This window comes from Periplaneta americana, chromosome 2, assembly GCF_040183065.1.
Source record: "Periplaneta americana isolate PAMFEO1 chromosome 2, P.americana_PAMFEO1_priV1, whole genome shotgun sequence".
NCBI classification, from domain to species: domain Eukaryota; kingdom Metazoa; phylum Arthropoda; class Insecta; order Blattodea; family Blattidae; genus Periplaneta; species Periplaneta americana.
This window is the reverse complement of record NC_091118.1, coordinates 20,714,054-20,732,007: the sequence shown is the minus strand read 5'-3', so window position 1 is coordinate 20,732,007 and position 17,954 is coordinate 20,714,054. Positions and strand designations below refer to the sequence as shown.

The window sequence follows — 17,954 nt, the reverse complement described above, 5'->3', positions numbered from 1 at the left end:
ATCAAATCTGATGGAAAACTGATCTCCGATCAAACACTGATTGTTCTTTCTGCAACAGAAATAGAACTGATGGCCAATAAAACCCTCCTTGATTGCCAATCACATTTTGATTTGCGTTTCTGCAACCGGACCTTAATATGGCGGTTCTGTAAGTAACATTGGTGTCTTGATCTGTTTGTATAGACCTTGGTACAGCGTAAAAGAGATATCCATCGTGATCATATATATACAATTAGGAATATCGGACTACAGACAGCGAATGATGCCGGGAAGCCATATTTGAGACTGCCACGAAGTTCCACTTCCAAACATTCTATTATGCCTGATTCTTGCTGTGCTAATGGCTGTACAAATCGTCGTGTGAAAGGTGGAAATATTCAGTTCTTCAAGTGAGTAAAGCTTATTAAGTTTATTTTTGTTTAGGTTTAATTGTGCTTTTTCAGTTAATGATAAAGTAGTTTGTTTCTGCCTATGCTTGGTTATATTTGTTGTGTTTGTTATATTTCAGTTTTCCTTTTAAAGACGAAGATACATTGAAGAAATGGGTAGCGGCTGTAGGAAGAAGAAACTTTATACCTACAAGGCATTCAAGGATTTGTAGTGAACATTTTAGAAAAGAGGACTATTTAGTAAGGCCAAATACAAATGTGCCACAACTGAACTCTAGTGCTGTTCCCTCGATTTTCCATGCACATCCAAAGAAAGCGACACGAAAAACTCGAAATCGCAGAAAGAAACTGTGTGATGCCACTTCTGAAAATATTTTCATCACTCCACAAAAGAAGGTAAAATCAGAGAGCCAAGCAATATATAGTATTTCTCCAGAAAAACTACACCAAATAGGGCACAATTTTCTTTTGTTTCATTTGCTTCTCTGATACAGGTTTTAGTTTGCAGCCACAAATATGGTACTTTGAGCATAATAATAAAATGGTAATTTTCCTAGTAAAGGCTGGTTCACAATAAACCGGGAACGAGAACCAGAATGAAAACGAGGAGCAGAGGACGTGATTATGAAAATTTTTGATTCGCAATAAACCGAGAACGTAGACAACTATGCATATCGATATGCATGTCAATAACGATATGTAAAGTCGATATTACTCATTCTGATGTTATTTGTGTATAATTGACCAATGGCGTTCTCTCATGAGTACAAGGCAGCCAACATAAACACAGGTTAACCAACTTCGAAATTTCAACTGAAACATTTCATTAGGTACGGTACTATAAATATGCCCATGCATCTTTATTATCACAACCTATTTTAAGTCTACCATAATGTAAAATAATTAAAGAAGGAACATTTGTAATAGAATAAAAATGAACACAACAGTAGTTATTGAATTGAAGCGTGAATATGTAGTGTGTAATACAACCAGTACAGTAATAAAATATGATTTGCTTCCGATCGGTCTTCAAAGATGCAGCTATTGAAAGCCAGGTATTCTCCTTCATTTTCTCATCTTTATATGAGGCGTGCCGCTTATCGTAAACGTGAGGATTTCAAAATTAGAATCTCATCAAATAAAACTTGATCCATGATGCACAACACAGAACAAAATAATGCATAGGTTATGTCACGGTCTTCTTGCTACAAAATATACGACGACAAAATAGCTTTTAGATGGCAATAGAATGAATCTAGTGGGCTGTGATCAGAAATGTGAATGCCAAATTTGAAACTTGGCCAACTCTCCGTTCCCGATCCCGGGCTCCGGCAAGCTTTTCGTTAATTGTGAATGCTCACATTTAAATGTACACATTTTAACAATTTTACCGTTTTCGTTTTCGTTCCGATTCTAGTTTCCGGTTTATTGTGAACCAGCCTTAATTCGTCCTGGATCTCTCGCATGTTGTGTTGGTAATTACTAATTAATAACAGGCAGAGTGGGGTCTACAGTAATGCATTAAATCGTTATCTTATTACAGATCAGTACTGACAACATGACAAAACAAAAGATCACCAGCCTTTGCCCAGCACTTGAAAAATCCTGCAAAAATTCGTATATACAAGACATAGCATGAGTGTACACTAGCGTGAAATTTTGGTAATGGCACCAAAGTTATGTTGGTATGACTGAGGAGAGAGCTATAAACAACACTTGAAGCAGAGTATGAGAAACTAACTCTGGGCTAGTTTAGGCTAAGTATTAAAGGATTTTTTGATGTTGAAAGTACTGTATTCTTGGCTGCAGATTAAAAACACGTGTTTATTACTATACAGGGTGGATGGTAAGAGGTGATTCTACATGTTAAATATAACAAAACTGTTAATCAAGAAAAAAATAATCTCTGTCCAATGTTTGCAGTGCTCGATTGTGGTATTGGCCCGAGAGAAATGGTTGATTGCTATACAAGTAAATAGGTAAAAATATTCTGAACAGTTAATGTCTTAAATCTTTTTTTGCTATGAATTTAAATTGAATAATGGTGTGTTACGAGTACAGCATAGAGGGAGGGGGAAGTAAGAACTACAGGTCCCAAAGAAAATTGTGCCTTCTTTGGTGTAGTTCTTCTGAAGAATTACTTACTGGCTTTGAAGAAACCCGGAGGTTCATTGCTGCCCTCACATAAGCCTGCTATTGGTCCCTATCCTGAGCAAGATTAATCCACTCTCTTCCATCATATCCCACCTCCCTCAAATCCATTTTAATATTATCTTCCCATCTACGTCTCGGCCTCTCCAAAGGTCTTTTTCCTCCGGCCTCCCAACTAACACTCTATATGCATTTCTGGATTCGCCCATACGTGCTACATGTCCTGCCCATCTCAAACGTCTGGATTTTATGTTCCTAATTATGTTGTTAGGTTTCGTAACAAGCTGTTTTTACGGTGATGGGTTGTTAGCCCTTCGCCCAACCCCCAAGCTGGAGGACCACCCCTTATCGTCTGTCCACTACTGCTTATTCAATATATTCGCAGCTACCCTCCATATCTGAAGAATTACCATATAAATATATGTATGCATGTATGCAGCACTGAACCTGTCACTTGGAATTCGTTCATTAGTTTATGAATCCTGGAATGCATTGGAACTCGCACCCCAGGAATTTGTTCACGAAACTCTCTTCAGGCCAATATGTAGCTTAGAACTGTTGAATGTTTTTGCATCTGTGACAACGCAAAAATGTCGCATGATATTGAATATTGTGAAAATCTTAAATTGTGATATTTTTATATTTTCAGTTTGATTTCGGCCAAGTTGAAAGTGGTATAAGAAGTGAGTTTATTGGTATCTCAGAGTTTTTACAAGACCACAGACTAGAAGGGAATGAAAACGAATACAGAAAGGATCCTTTGTCTATTACGTCATCAAGGGTGAGACTGGTTTCTATTTTCTTTACTTTTTGCATCTATTAGGGTAGACTATAACAAGTGACAACATGGGTCAGCAATGACCAATGAGTGCTCATTTTCACAGTATTCAAACTAGATTTACTTGTTATTTTGTTTATGTGCTTGTTTCTCCATCTAAGATTTGTTACTCCAACTGCACTACCGGGTGTTCATTTCAAAATGTGTCATGATGTCACTGTTGATGAGTCAGCGATTTGAAGCGAGTTTCAGCTTTTGTGTCAGAGAAGTTGCCTATTAATTAAGGCGTTCAATCTAAACTTGAGAACGTGTACAGTATACCTTGAACGTCATAGCAACAGATGGTGGTCTGTATGGTCTATATGCTACCATAACCTCTTTCGAACTGTGTTTTTTGCGGCCAAGTCGTACGCAGGGTATTTGTTATCAGTTGCGTATGGCAACATTCCACAATACAAATCAAATGCTCCGTGTCATGTTGACCACCGTCGAAGTTAACGTCAACAAATACGTAAGTTATCGTCTTAACTCTCTCCCCATATCCTGACAGTAAGAAAAAACAAACCTCAGTACATGTTTCGAAACAGTTCACGTTCCTGCCACTACAGGTGTTACCGTATGTATCGGTAAGTACTCTTCTGAATGAACGCCGTACTTGCTAGGCAACTTCTCTGGCAGATATGTAATACACCTCTGCGGAAGTGTAGGAAGATTGAATTCTCTAGGCTCATCGACTAGGCACGTGACGGCATACAGCGAGCCATGACACACTTTGAATTAAACACCCAGTATTGTAACACGAATAAGTTGGATAATTAATCCCTTCATTCTACCCTTCACTATCTTTCTTTTGATTCGAAGCTTTGGACAGGCTAGGATAGTAATTTTAAAAATAATTTCAGACTCAATTCAAGTCCAGGATCAGAGGTGAATAGGTCAAGCTGGACCTGGCTTCAAAATGTTAGCTCGTGCAGACTATTATCGTGCAATTTTGTAAAAGTGGTTGCTTGAAACTTGCATGTTATTCTGTGTCAATGAGTGCTGCATAACTAGAACTGAAGCTTTTTTCTTATCTGAGGGTAATATAACTTCTTTATCAGTTAAAATTAATATGCTCACATTTCAGTCTCGTCATCACCATCATATTCCTTCTTCTTGTTCTTCTTCTTCTGTCCACACCTGTGGAGTAACGGTCAGCGCGTCTGGCCGCGAAAGCAGGTGGCCCGGGTTCGAATCTCGGTCGGGGCAAGTTACCTGGTTGAGGTTTTTACCGGGGTTTTCCCTCAACCCAATACGAGCAAATGCTGGGTAACTTTCGGTGCTGGACCCTGGACTCGTTTCACCAGCATTATCACCTTTCATTCAGATGCTTAATAACCTAGATGTTGATAGAGCATCGTAAAATAACCCAATAAAAAAATCGCCTTCTTCTTTTTTCAGTGATTGTTGTAGGGAAAAAATACTCCACCTTCAACTGTTTATTCTGTAACAAACTTCATTCGCAGAGTTAATGGAATATATAAAAGTTTGACTAAGGCCTAATAGTATAAAAACTCCCTGACTAAAGATCAACTTTGATCGAAGATTGAAAAGTGAACAGAGTTCAGATTCTTCTTCTATTGTATAAAACTTTTCTGCGATCAAATTACCTTGGTTCAAATGCAATCTAAGTTCACGTGAAAAGGATTTGGCAACATCGCATAAACAGGTGAAATATGTGATGTGCCGACCATGTTGTACAAGTTTGTTCAGTGTTGCCAATCTAGCGACTTTAACTCTTTTTCAATAACAATTTCTTTTAACTTTTGTAGTTCTTAAATAGGGGTTTAGCGAACTTTTTAGCACCTCATAGTGACAAAATTTAATCTTTCTTTGTTGATAATGAGAAATCTAGCGACTTTACAACTACTTTTTGGCGACTTTCGTACACACTGTTGGAAACACTAGTTTATTTGTGCAATGTAAATAATGGCGGACAATAAGAAGAAGGTTGACTGTTCTCCAAATTGTTATCATGTTATGGTGTTTGATACTGCTAAACATAATAAAGCTTTATAGAATGACAAATTGAAAATTTATGAATGTACCTATCACAATCATTAATAATTAATGGTTGTTATAAACATAATATAATTATAGGTTATGTTATTTGATACTGCTGTACACGACAGAGCCTTATAAAATATAAGATTGTTTGTGTATTAAGGCAAGAAATTGAAAAAAAAAAATATATATATATATATATATATATATATATATATATATATATATGTGTAAGTGTAACTACCATATGTATTAATGTTAATAACAATGGTTATTCTATTTGCACAGTCTGCCACTCGTATATTTCAAACAGAAAAGAAATAGGCCTAACTGAACTTGGATCATCTAACTTAATCGGAGAAATTTCTTCAGTCAAAGTTGACTTTAGTTTGAGAGAAATTAATCTCAGATTAGACTTTATACAACACAAAATTCCAAGTTCAGCTAGAACAAGGATCAATTTAATCTCTGATCTAAGATTAAATGGTTTATACAATCGGCCCTAAGAGTTTTAGGAACCTCTGTAGAGTTGAATGCATTTCATAATGATAAAGTTTGTAATTCTGCGTCGAATATTGTAAATTATAGCATAAAAGTTACATTAAAATTCTCAACAAAAATACACAAATTGCAGGAGATATTATAATGGGTGTAAAATCTGACGTAATTTAAAATATTTCAGGATGACGAGAATAGAATAAAATATGAGACTGAATCATCACAAATTCTTGGCCTGGAGCTAAATCCTGCGGAAACTATGGAAACGGATTCTATCACAGTGAAGTGTGAAGCACTAGAGGTGAGTTTAGATCACATTTATTTCCAGTTATTTTTATTAACTTACCTGTATGTGGAACACTGTGCTTCCTTCTACTATCTTTACTTGTGCCATCACTGCAGTGTAAACGTTTGTTGAGATATATGTTGCACAGAATGGATTTCAGGGTAGAAGCAACTTCAGTGTGCAAAGGAGAGGATGTATTTGTTGCCATGTTATAAAAAGGTTCAATCTGTTTGCTGTTCATGAAGTTAAGGAGAGAGGTACACCATTGGCCTGCAAAAATTAAGTGAAATTAATTCTTTTTTATATCTCAGTTACTGACATTTGAGATGGGCAGGGCATGTAGCACGTATGGGCGAATCCAGAAATCCATATAGAGTGTTGGTTGGGAGGCTGGAGGGAAAAAGACCTTTAGGGAGGCCGAGACGTAGATGGGAAGATAATATTAAAATGGATTTGAGGGAGGTGGGATATGATGATAGAGAATGGATTAATCTTGCTCAGGATAGGGACCAATGGCGGGCTTATGTGAGGGCGGCAATGAACCTCCGGGTTCCTTAAAAGCCAGTAAGTAAGTATCTCAGCTACTGTAAAAGCTAAATGAACAAAACTTTTCATGCTTAATATACATATATTACTCTTTATAAAACACTATTCAGAATATTAAAATAGCTAGCCTAATAATTACCTGTAAAAATAATATCAAATTTGCATTTTTTTTACGACCGTAAAGCATTTACACAATAAAATTTACAATTAATTAAATATCTGCATGATTCTTTACTAGAATGTTTTAAAGACTTACATCAACAACATAGTCTAGGATCTTTTATTTATTTCTTCAAGAATTTTTTTTTTCTTAATCGTTACCTTCAATATTACGTTTTCTAAAACATTTTATTAAGAAAAGATATTTCCTGAAGGAATAGGTAAAAGATAGCCACCGGCATGGCTCAGTCGGTTAAGCCGCTTGCCTGCCGTTCTGAAGTTCCGCTTGGGCGCAATTTCGATACCCGCTTGGGCTGATTACCTAGTTGGATTTTTCCGAGGTTTTCCCCAACTGTGAGGTGAATGCCAGGTAATCTATGGCGAATCCTCTGCCTCATCTCGCCAAATACCATCTCTCTATTACCAAATTCATTGACGCTAAATAACCTAGTAGTTGATACAGCGTTGTTAAATAACAACTAAAAAAAAAAAGGTAAAAGATCCTAGACTGTGTTGTTGATCTAGGTCTTTAGAAAATATCTGTAAAAGAATCATGCAGATATTTAATTAATTGAAGAGTTGGGTTGAATAACGATCTATGTCACAATCTGCTAACTGTGCAGGAGGAAAAAAAATCGGATGGATAACTTAGACTGTTATTCCATCAATATGTTTTGTACACTCTGCGAAGTATATGTGTGTATGTTATTGAAAGTCTTATCATACATCAGTTTGTAACGTTTTTAACTCACAGAAATGCTACTGGGCAATATAGACAATAAACAGTTTTATACAATGAGAATATGTATGTATTGAATGCCTACCCACTTCACTTTTACGTGATTCGGGTTCCTCATATTGCGAAAGGCTGGACTGTGACCCATTTTCTAGTTGTACACCACTTCGGCGGGCCACACTGTAAATGATATGTATCTGTGGAAAGTTATGTCGTGTACTAGGGTGAGTGCATGAGTAAGTGTAGTGTCTGGAATGAGTGGTGATGAAGATGAGGAAGGGAGAAGGGAAAACCCGGTGCCGGCATCTAGCCTACTCCTGTCTGTAACTCTGTAAATAAATAACTCCACAGAATTGCTACTGGAGAATACAGACAATGAACAGTTTTATACAATCAGAATATAATGAAATATACTAAATCAATAAAAATATTAAATTATGAACAAAATGATTATGACATTTATTTTTAAATGCTATATATTAATATGAATTAACACCATGTAATTCATTAAAGTTGCACTCAATGTTATATTATGAATAGACATACAATATTGATAAAAAAACAACACTATTATTAGAAAATAACTTCTGTATTGAGGTCTAGGGACACCATTAAATTAATGAAAGTTATAATAATAACAAACGAATAAAGAAATTAAATATTTCAGTTGAGAAATTGTTGGGGGATGGAATTTGAACCTCTATCCCGAATATTCAGTATCAGTCCCAACATACAGCTTGTCTATTAAGTATGAATTTTATTAATAATGAAGACAATAACAGTCACAGTTTTTAAATGCTGACTGTAAGAGAGTGATACAATTTAAACAGCACATCTTACAAAAATTTCAACAAATCTGTTCCTGAAACGAAGTACCTTGATAAAGTTCTAAGAAAAACTATAGTGGCAAAACACAACATAGACCAACTAACACTAGGTAAAATGTAAATTAAAATATACACATCAAAAAATGTTTGGAACCAAACAGACTTTAAGAGCCTTTTCATATTCCAGTATTGAGTTTGAATAAGAAAACCCTGTGCTTACTTTACCATCCCATTGTGGAATCCTGGGAAACGAGAATGCGGATGCTTTAGCAAAGAAGGGCAGCACTGCTACTTACAGACCTGTCACTAAATCTATGTATTACTATGTGAAAAGATTTATTAAATCTACATACTTAGACTACAACAAACAAAATTTGATAACACAATCCCAAGGGAAAAAATGGAACTCTCTGCATCAAAATCCGCAGTTAATTCCCGATTTACCACGAAAATCGTCTTTAGCTGCATTTAGATTGGCAACAGGCCATGATTGTTTGGCCAAACACCTGCATAGAATTGGAATATATCAGTCCCCTAACTGCCCATTGCGCAACTCAAACCAAGAAATGGATTCGGAACACCTCAAAATCTGTGCTTCAGTGGCTGGTCATGATAATATCTTTGAAAAATATTGGAGTGCAAGAGTTCAAATGACTTTATTGTCAAACGCCTGGCATTAGAAAACAACAACAACTTTAACCATATATAATACAGTATTAAAAAATTACATTTAACTTCTTTATTGAGGCATAAATAAACAAAAGACAAATATAGTACTGTAAGGAGAATACACTATCAGTTCAATTACATGCAATTGGTAATATGGACATTTAAAAGAAACTGTTTTAGTAATGCATCATGCTTTTTCTGGTTCTGACAAGTGCCTGGATGCGTCTTGGTATGCTCTCAATCAGGTTGTTGAGGCATTGCTGGTCTAGACGATTCCATTCCTGGATCACAGCCTCTCTGACCTCGTGGAGGGTTTGAACAGATGGTTGACGACTGCAAATGGCATTCTTTAGCTGGTCTCAAGCATGTTCTATGGGATTCATGTCCAGTGAGTAAGCAGGCCATTGCATATGGGTTATACCAGCAGCCTGAGTTCGTTCATTTACGAATCTTTCTCGATGTGGCCAGGCACTTTCGTCTTGAAAGATAACATCTTCACCAAAATGTTTTTGTCTTCACTCAGAACTTGATAATCCTTCATGCTTGATGATTCACAACTTGACTGCAGGTGCTTCTTCAAATAATACAGCTGTTTTTCCTTTCTAAGGGAATGCACACCACGTTTTAAATTCACGGTGCTGAAGATGTTGCCTTAATTGTTTCATGGATCCATATCTTTCTGAGGTTTGGTTACAGACACACTATAACCAGATTTTCCGGCAATATATATATATATATATATATATATATATATATATAGATATTTCAGAATTTAACCGAAAAAAATTTAAGGGATTGTAGAGGGGTCCTGCGGGTTCAGACTTGCAGGTAATGGCGTGAAATGTTTTTTGGGCCAGTATGCCACTGATTGAAGTATGATGTTGAAATTAAAAAAAAACTATAAAAGTGGGATTCGACATAATATTTTTGACCTTAGGTCTAATGCGTTATCCAGTATGCCATGTCGGTAGAACTTACTTACTTACTGGCTTTTAAGGAACCCAGAGGTTCATTGCCGCCCTCACATAAGCCCGCCATCGGTCCCTATCCTGAGCAAGATTAATCCAGTCTCTACCATCATATCCCGCCTCCCTCAAATCCATTTTAATATTCTCTTCCCATCTATGTATGTCTCAGCCTCTGCAAAGGTCTTTTTCCCTCCGGCCTCCCAACTAACACTCTTATATGTATTTCTGGATTCGCCCATACGTGCTACATGCCCTGCCATGTCGGTAGTTCTCTTCTAAAATAGGTACAATAACGAAAATGATTGAGGGTGAAACGCAAAGCAGTGCAGTGGCGTACTGTCTCATTATTTGCTAACAATTTTACAAATTCTGTAAAAGCTAAATTTTGAAAACACTGTTGATTAGTTCTTAACAGTTGGGCTTCATCCAATCTCTAATAAGGTCCGAAACCATTCCATATCCATATTTGATTTTAATACTGGATTATGAGTATTAAATGTAAACAACTTTCGTAACTGATAACTCATATATTCTTTGTCAGAGTCACTGGGTTCCCACTCTCAGATTACTTGTCTACAACTTAATAATTGCTCTTAATTTTTTCCAGTAGGAACTAGGAAGATGATTTTTTATAAACTTTGTTTACCATCCCATTCCGTCATGAAATGTCCTGTACAGTGATCATTGTCCTCATTGTTGTTGTTTAGTCAACTGTCCAAAGACAGGTCTGAACCTCACAAGTGATATGTATTATTTTAATGTACCGAAGTACATATGATATTTCCATGCAGATATTCTGCGTCATCATCCGATGTAAGAGTAATGGAACGGAGAAAAATTCTCTCTGGCGCCGGGATTTGAACCCGGGTTTTCAGCTCTGCGTGCTGATGCTTTATCCACTAAGCCACACTGGATACCACCCCAGCGTCGGACAGAATTGTCTCAGAGGGCGGCCACTAGAGGGAATCCAAGAGTTGGAGCTTAATCTGAGACGATTCTGTCCGGCGCCGGGGTGGTATCCGGTGTGGCTTAGTGGATAAAGCATCAGCACGTAGAGCTGAAAACCCAGGTTCAGATCCTGGCGCCGGAGAGAATTTTTCTCCGTTCCATTACTCTTACATCTCACAAGTGATACCAAGAAGGCATCACATATGAGGCAACTAGGTCAGGAGATAATGGGGTAGAATGGCCAGTTCCTTTCCCCCTCCATTGCATACATCGCCAACTAGCTACATATTACACTAGTCAGACTTCAAATGCATACCAACAATTGTTCTTCCTCTGACACATATCGTCAAGTGAGATGTACTGCCTGATAATAGATGTACATTTCAGTCAGAACCTCAATCAGAGGATTCTCTTCATTCCAATTATGAATTTACAGATTCCAAGTAGTTATGCTCAACTGAAACTATTTTCTTCTATTGTAGAAGACAGTGAACCAGAGAGGTTATGAATCATCATATTCAATTATAAGTTTCCATAGTAAATAATATGTAAAATATTAATGTATAAAAAAAACCTGTTGCAGGAAATTGGTGTTATAATCAAAGAAGAAAGCGAGTCTTTAGATTCTTATCCAAATGATGATATTCAGATGCCTTTTCCTGTTGTGAAATGTGAAAATGTAGAGGTAGGTGGAAATGTTTGTTGCCAACTCTACAGTATGAATTCTCTTAACATAAGACTTTTTCTGCACACTCATTTTTCTGTTTCTAGTATAGAATTTTGGGCTATGTACTTATCTTTTCACGCAGCTGGGTACTAAGTTGTTAGCTAGTCTGTGACTACAGTGCTAATGCACTGGCCTCCCATCCAGGCAGTCTGGGTTCGATCCCCAGTCAGGTCTGGGTGGAATTTGTGGTGGACAAAAAGACATTGCAGAGGGTTTTTCTCGGGGTTCTCCTATTTCCCTCTTTCAATTCTCAACTTCCTCTTCAGTTTGTTAATCATCTGCAGTAGTAAAAATAGGCCGGGGCGAAGTCTTGCATGTAATACTAGTTCCCGATGCTGATCTAGGTTCTAAGGGCTTTGGGCTCATGGGACGTTACCTGCAGGGCCATATGCCACCTGGCTATCTGTCCGACTTACACAATCATTGCATATAGGGTGTACAATGGGCTTAAATGGCCCAGATTCTGCCCTTGCGAAATCAATCAGCTGAGTTGGTGTAGCAACTGGCTATGGACTGGAAGTTTTCGGGTTCAGTCCTGGATTTTTCGTGTTGCTAAACTTCCAAAACAGTCCTGGAGTCCACTCAGCTTCCTATCAAATTGAGTATCGGATCTTTCCTGGGAGTAAAAAGTGGCTGCAGCATGGTGCCGACCACAACACCTCATTCTAGTGCTGGGGACATGAAAGCATAGCTCTACCTGTTTAAGTAAATACTGTAATATTTTATCATAATTTTATATAGCTTCATCTTTATTGAGTCACAACTAGAAATCAACAATTAACATTTGTATAGCAACCAGTATACAGGACCTGTAATGTAAAACAAGGTTAGCCATGACATTCATAACCAAACCACAGTCTAGTATATACAGTCGCGAAGCTCAATATGTAGTAAATATGCAAACATTAGATAGTTGCTCACCACTAGGATCGCTAATATCGCCTCATCACAGGCAATGCAAAATAGAACTGTCACAGTGTATTGTTTCTAGCACCCTCAAAACTCAAGCTTTGTGACTGTATATAGTAGACTGTGACCAAACACTACCTCCATGGCTTGTATATGCCTTCGTGACGTTTAAAGGGGTTAACTTTACGTCAGAGTGTTTAGAATAGAAAGTGTGGTAACTCGGCAAGGGTCTAATGGGACTTTTAAACCCCCTAGAGTCGCCACGGCAACTGAGTGAAACATTGGTGTGGCGATTGTTCTAAGATTGCAGTTTTCCTCTTAATACTATGGACAGAGCAGGTAGAACTCGTTCTACTATGGAATTAAAAAGATATTTCTTGTGGTGTTCGGGTGATTTTTATTGTGCCGTTTATGTGAGCGAGTAGTAATAAGCCTAATTGTTTTGTTCTTGATGTAAATCCAATTATAGATACTCTATAATCTGTAAGGAAGAGACTTTCTTTTATCCATCCATAGACTAGACTGTTTTTCAGAAGTGGTGTAGAGCAATTCCACGAACACAGAAAACTGTATGCTTGTTCTTATATCTGTGATATCCATTTTTCTGCGGTTTTGATTGATTTTTTAAAATCATGATTCATTTAACGACGCTCGCAACTGCAAAGGTTATATTAGCTTCGCCGGTGTGTCGGAATTTTGTCCCACAGGAGTTTTTTTTACATGCCATTAAATCTACTGACATGAGCCTGTCGCATTTAAACACACTAAATGCCATCGATCTCGGCCGGGATCGAACCCGCAACCTCGAGCATTGAAAGCCAGCACTGTATCAACTGCGCTACCGAGGGCGACTTTTGATTGTAAGAGCCGATAAATTTATTATTGCCAGTAAAGAGGTAGGACTTCCACGCAAGAACTGGCGACCAAAACCGTATGCCATAACACATATTCTCCCAAACTTGCCTCGATATCTTAAAAAAAGAAAAGAAGAGAAAATATCCAATGAAGAGGACATCAATCCGTTCTCATAACAATGTATCCTTACCAAGTACCATCTGGCTATGACCAATTCCATTGACGCTAAATAATCCAACAGCTGATACAGCATCGTTAAATATCCAAGTAAAAAATAATTGAATGTGACACCCGAAAATCAGAAGAACACCTTAGTTGATCATGCGCTTGTATGCATTTATGTACCATTACTCCACACCTGAATGCCCAAAATTATGTCTAGTTACATTGACCGTAATTCCTTCCAGTGAATGAACTCCAGACCAGCATTTCAGCTGTTTAGTGTGAGTTTTTCAAAATCGGTACATTTTTTAGAGTCATAAACTGTGATGGGTTCGAGGAAAGTGAAAATACAAAAGAATTCAAAGGTGAATGAACGACCTTGCAGATACGTTGAACTCAAAGACTCCCTCGTCTGCCCTGTACAAAGGATTCTAGCATTACACGATTTTAGAAAATATATGACACGTAATTGACAATATAAAGAACACGTTTGCCTAAGAAAGAACCCTTGGATTATTTAGAGTGACAATTCAGAGCACTAGCGAAATATATTTATTCTTGTGGGATAGCAGATTTAAATATATTCAGACAGAAAAAAATTAACCAGGATCCTCTAGAGCGATATTTTGGAATTAGAAAATGATTATCTTGTGATGATTACCATAGACTTTCTACATGTGAAGATTTTTCATTCTATATGCCGGTTAAAAAATGTGCTGTATTGAAGTGCTAATTGTGAACTCCTAATTGAATGCAAGCACCTAGCTTCTACTTCATTAAATATGCATGTTTAATTATTCATTATTTTATTTTTAATAATAGCACTTCAGTCGTAATTAACGTAAAAGTTATTTCGGTAACAAAAGTACAGTATAATTCTACTTTGCATCTAGGCTAGAACTTAATCTGGTTTACAATTTTATTACAGTTGTTTATTACGTTTCCAAATCATAAGAGATTTCTAATCGAGCATATGAGAAAGTAATAGACCTCATGGAAAAGTCGTTAATTTAATATTCTCCAATAAGTAGCATAAACTACTTAATACAGTGCTACCAAATTGTTTTAATTTTTCAAAACACAAAATAACCTAGGTATTTCAAAAGATCAAAACTTACATTAGCATAGATATAATATCGAAGCTTAATTTATGAGTCTAAGTTGCACGTAATATTTTTTGTTCCCCTGAATTACGTATAAACCAGATACAACTGCAACTAATGACTAAATAGTAGATAAAAACTATTGGTGAAGATAAAGTGTCTCCTTTATTATATTACAATCTTTCTTGTGTATAAAAACTATAATTTCATGTCAATGCGTACTTTATAATGCCATAAAAATTTTCAGTTTTGCGATGCTGTACTTTTTTTTTTGCGTATTTCTGGCTGAAGCCGGCACAACGTTCCATTTTTAGGTTAATTATTATATTTACTATTCAGGGTTGTGTTATATAACTCACAATTTGTTAATATAGTAATATTACATTTTTAAAGAAGTAAAATATTGTAACTAAGTACTTTACAATACATTCTTATCTAATGGGTTATTTTTAAAAACCTTTTTCATTCACTTGAATAGGGATCTTGAAACTGGACACTGAAAATAGGGCTAGCGCCACTCGGCTACGATCCACTGAACTAGAGGAAGTAACGTCTTCTACCCGCTCTGGCAGTAGTAAAAAAGTATTGGTGAAAATATAATGTTCCATTTGATATATTATATTATACTTTCTTGTACATCGAAAACTATAATTTTGTGTCAAAATGTACTTACAACAACACAAAAATGTTCAGTTTTGCGAAGCTTTACTTTTTTTTGCGTTCTTCTCTCTGAAGCTGACAGAATGTTCCAGTTTACTGTTGATTATTATACTCTTATTTTCGATTCAGGAGTGAATGATATAACTCAAGAGTAGTTAATGTAGTAGTATTACATTTTTTAAATAAGTAAAATATTGTGATAAACTATAATATACTTTTATCTAGTGGGTATTTTAAAAACATCTGCATTGACTCGAATAGCGCTCCTGAAACTGAGAACAGAAAGCAGAGCGAGTGCCGCTCTGCGACGAACCGCTGGACTAGTGGAAGTATCGTCACTTTCTCTTCTACCTGCTCTGTTTACGTTTTACCTACCCTATCATTACTGCCATACACAAGCTATGTTACAGTTTACATAAAGATTAATTTTTTTGATCCTTCAGAATACGTCTGTTACGGTAACAATATTAGAGGAGAAAAATTCTCTCTGGCACCTGGGATCAAACCCGGGTACTTGGTTCTATGTATCAAGCGCTCTAACCATTGAGCTATGCCAAAGTTCAATCCACAGCACCGGATCGAATGTCTCTCCTCCAGTGTTTTTCTTTTCCCTTTGTGGCCTGACTCCAAGTTCGACATGTAATGTTGATTTTTTTTTTTTTTAAGTCAACATACATGTCGAACTTGGAGTCAGGGAAAAACACTGGAAGAGAGGGATTCGATCCGGTGCTGTGGATTGAACTTTGGCATAGCTCAATGGTTAGAGCGCTTGGTACGTAGAACCAAGTACCTGCACCAGAGTGAATTTTTCTCCTCTAATATTAATATTAATATGTTACTGTTAACTATATTATCTAAAAATTATTTTTTTTAGATAGTAATTTCTGAAAGTAGATCTTTTAACGCTATGCAAGCTTGTTAAAAATTGACCATCATACAGTGTAGTGTTCAAAAAGTATTTCTAACAGTAGTACGAAAAGTATTTTTAATACTAACTTGCAACTCTAATGGAAATATTTGTTTTTTTTTAAAGGCGTACCTGTATGCTGACATTGTGGACATAAGTAATATAAAACAGGAAGCAATGGAAGGACAGGATCAAGTAGTGAATGAGTAAGTTTATGCTCAGTATATGTACAGACCCAGAAACAAAATTTGGGCCAAGTTCGAGTTATGACATACAGTGCATGCTAAGTGCTTACTGGAACTTGGAAAATTCGGGTGGCCCAAATTTTGTTTCAGAGTCTGTACTTATGTATTTGAATAGTTTGAAATTAACGCGGTTTTCAAACTTGACTCTCATTTATTTAATTTGTAAATATATATACAGTACATATAGTACACAGAGGATTATCTTTTGAAGAGGTGGAAAAATTCAAATACCTGGGAGCAACAGTAACACATATAAATGATACTCGGGAGGAAATTAAACACAGAATAAATATGGGAAATGCCTGTTATTATTCGGTTGAGAAGCTTTTATCATCCAGTCTGCTGTCAAAAAATCTGAAAGTTAGAATTTATAAAACAGTTATATTACCGGTTGTCTTGTATGGTTGTGAAACTTGGACTCTAACTTTGAGAGAGGAACATAGGTTAAGGGTGCAAATCAAGCTTTTAGGTATAACTCCCTGTAAAGTTAATTTGAATAATTTCGAGGGAAAAATTGTTTTGGGGCCGGGTATCGAACCCGGGACCTTTGGTTAAACGTATCAATGCTCTCCCAACTGAGCTACCCGGGGACTCTACCCGACACCGATCTAATTTTTCCCTATATTCCACAGACCTCAAAGTGGGCTGGGTAGCTCAGTTGGGAGAGCGTTGGTACGTTTAACCGAAGGTCCTGGGTTCGATACCCGGCCCCGCAACAATTTTTCCCTCCAAATTATTCAAATTTACTTTACAGGGAGTTATACCTGAAAGCTTGATTTGCATAATACACGTCACTGTATGTAACAGAAAACCACAATTTAAGTCACACAGAGTTAGTGTGCACTCAATGTTGGTTGCTTGACGGTTGTCAGCCCACTTTGAGGTCTGTGGATATAGAGGGAAAAATTGGATCGATGTCGGGTAGAGATCCTGGGTAGCTCAGTTGGGAGAGCGTTGGTACGTTTAACCAAAGGTCCCGGGTTCGATACCCGGCCCCGGAACAATTTTTTCCTCGAAATTATTCATGGGTTAAGGGTATTTGAGAATAAGGTGCTTAGGAAAGTATTTGGGGCTAAGAGGGATGAAGTTACAGAAGAATGGAGAAAGTTACACAACACAGAACTGCACGCATTGTATTCTTCACCTGACATAATTAGGAACATTAAATCCAGACGTTTGAGATGGGCAGGGCATGTAGCACGGATGGGCGAATCCAGAAATGCATAGAGAGTGTTAGTTGGAAGGCCGGAGGGAAAAAAAACTTTTGGGGATGCCGAGAAGTAGATGGGTAGATAATATTAAAATGGATTTGAGGGAGGTGGGATATGACGATAGAGACTGGATTAATCTTGCTCAGGATAGGGACGTCCACACCTGTGAAGTAACAG

At 36.9% G+C, this 17,954-nt stretch overlaps 1 protein-coding gene across 10 annotated transcripts in view; it reads left to right on the top strand.

Annotated features, from left to right (window-relative positions):
* Window positions 1-17,954, top strand: part of LOC138715593 (uncharacterized) — a 131,024-nt gene that overhangs the window by 15,865 nt on the left and 97,205 nt on the right. For all 10 annotated transcript variants that reach the window (XR_011336515.1, XR_011336511.1, XM_069848684.1 and 7 more), the window contains 6 exons: window positions 184-389; window positions 509-785; window positions 3,190-3,321; window positions 6,044-6,160; window positions 11,582-11,683; window positions 16,448-16,527. Coding sequence is in view for 8 of the 10 variants with exons in the window: in XM_069848684.1 (XP_069704785.1) it covers window positions 184-389; window positions 509-785; window positions 3,190-3,321; window positions 6,044-6,160; window positions 11,582-11,683; window positions 16,448-16,527 (914 nt within the window). In the remaining 2 variants the exon portion in view is untranslated. The remainder of the gene's footprint in view (window positions 1-183; window positions 390-508; window positions 786-3,189; window positions 3,322-6,043; window positions 6,161-11,581; window positions 11,684-16,447; window positions 16,528-17,954) is intronic.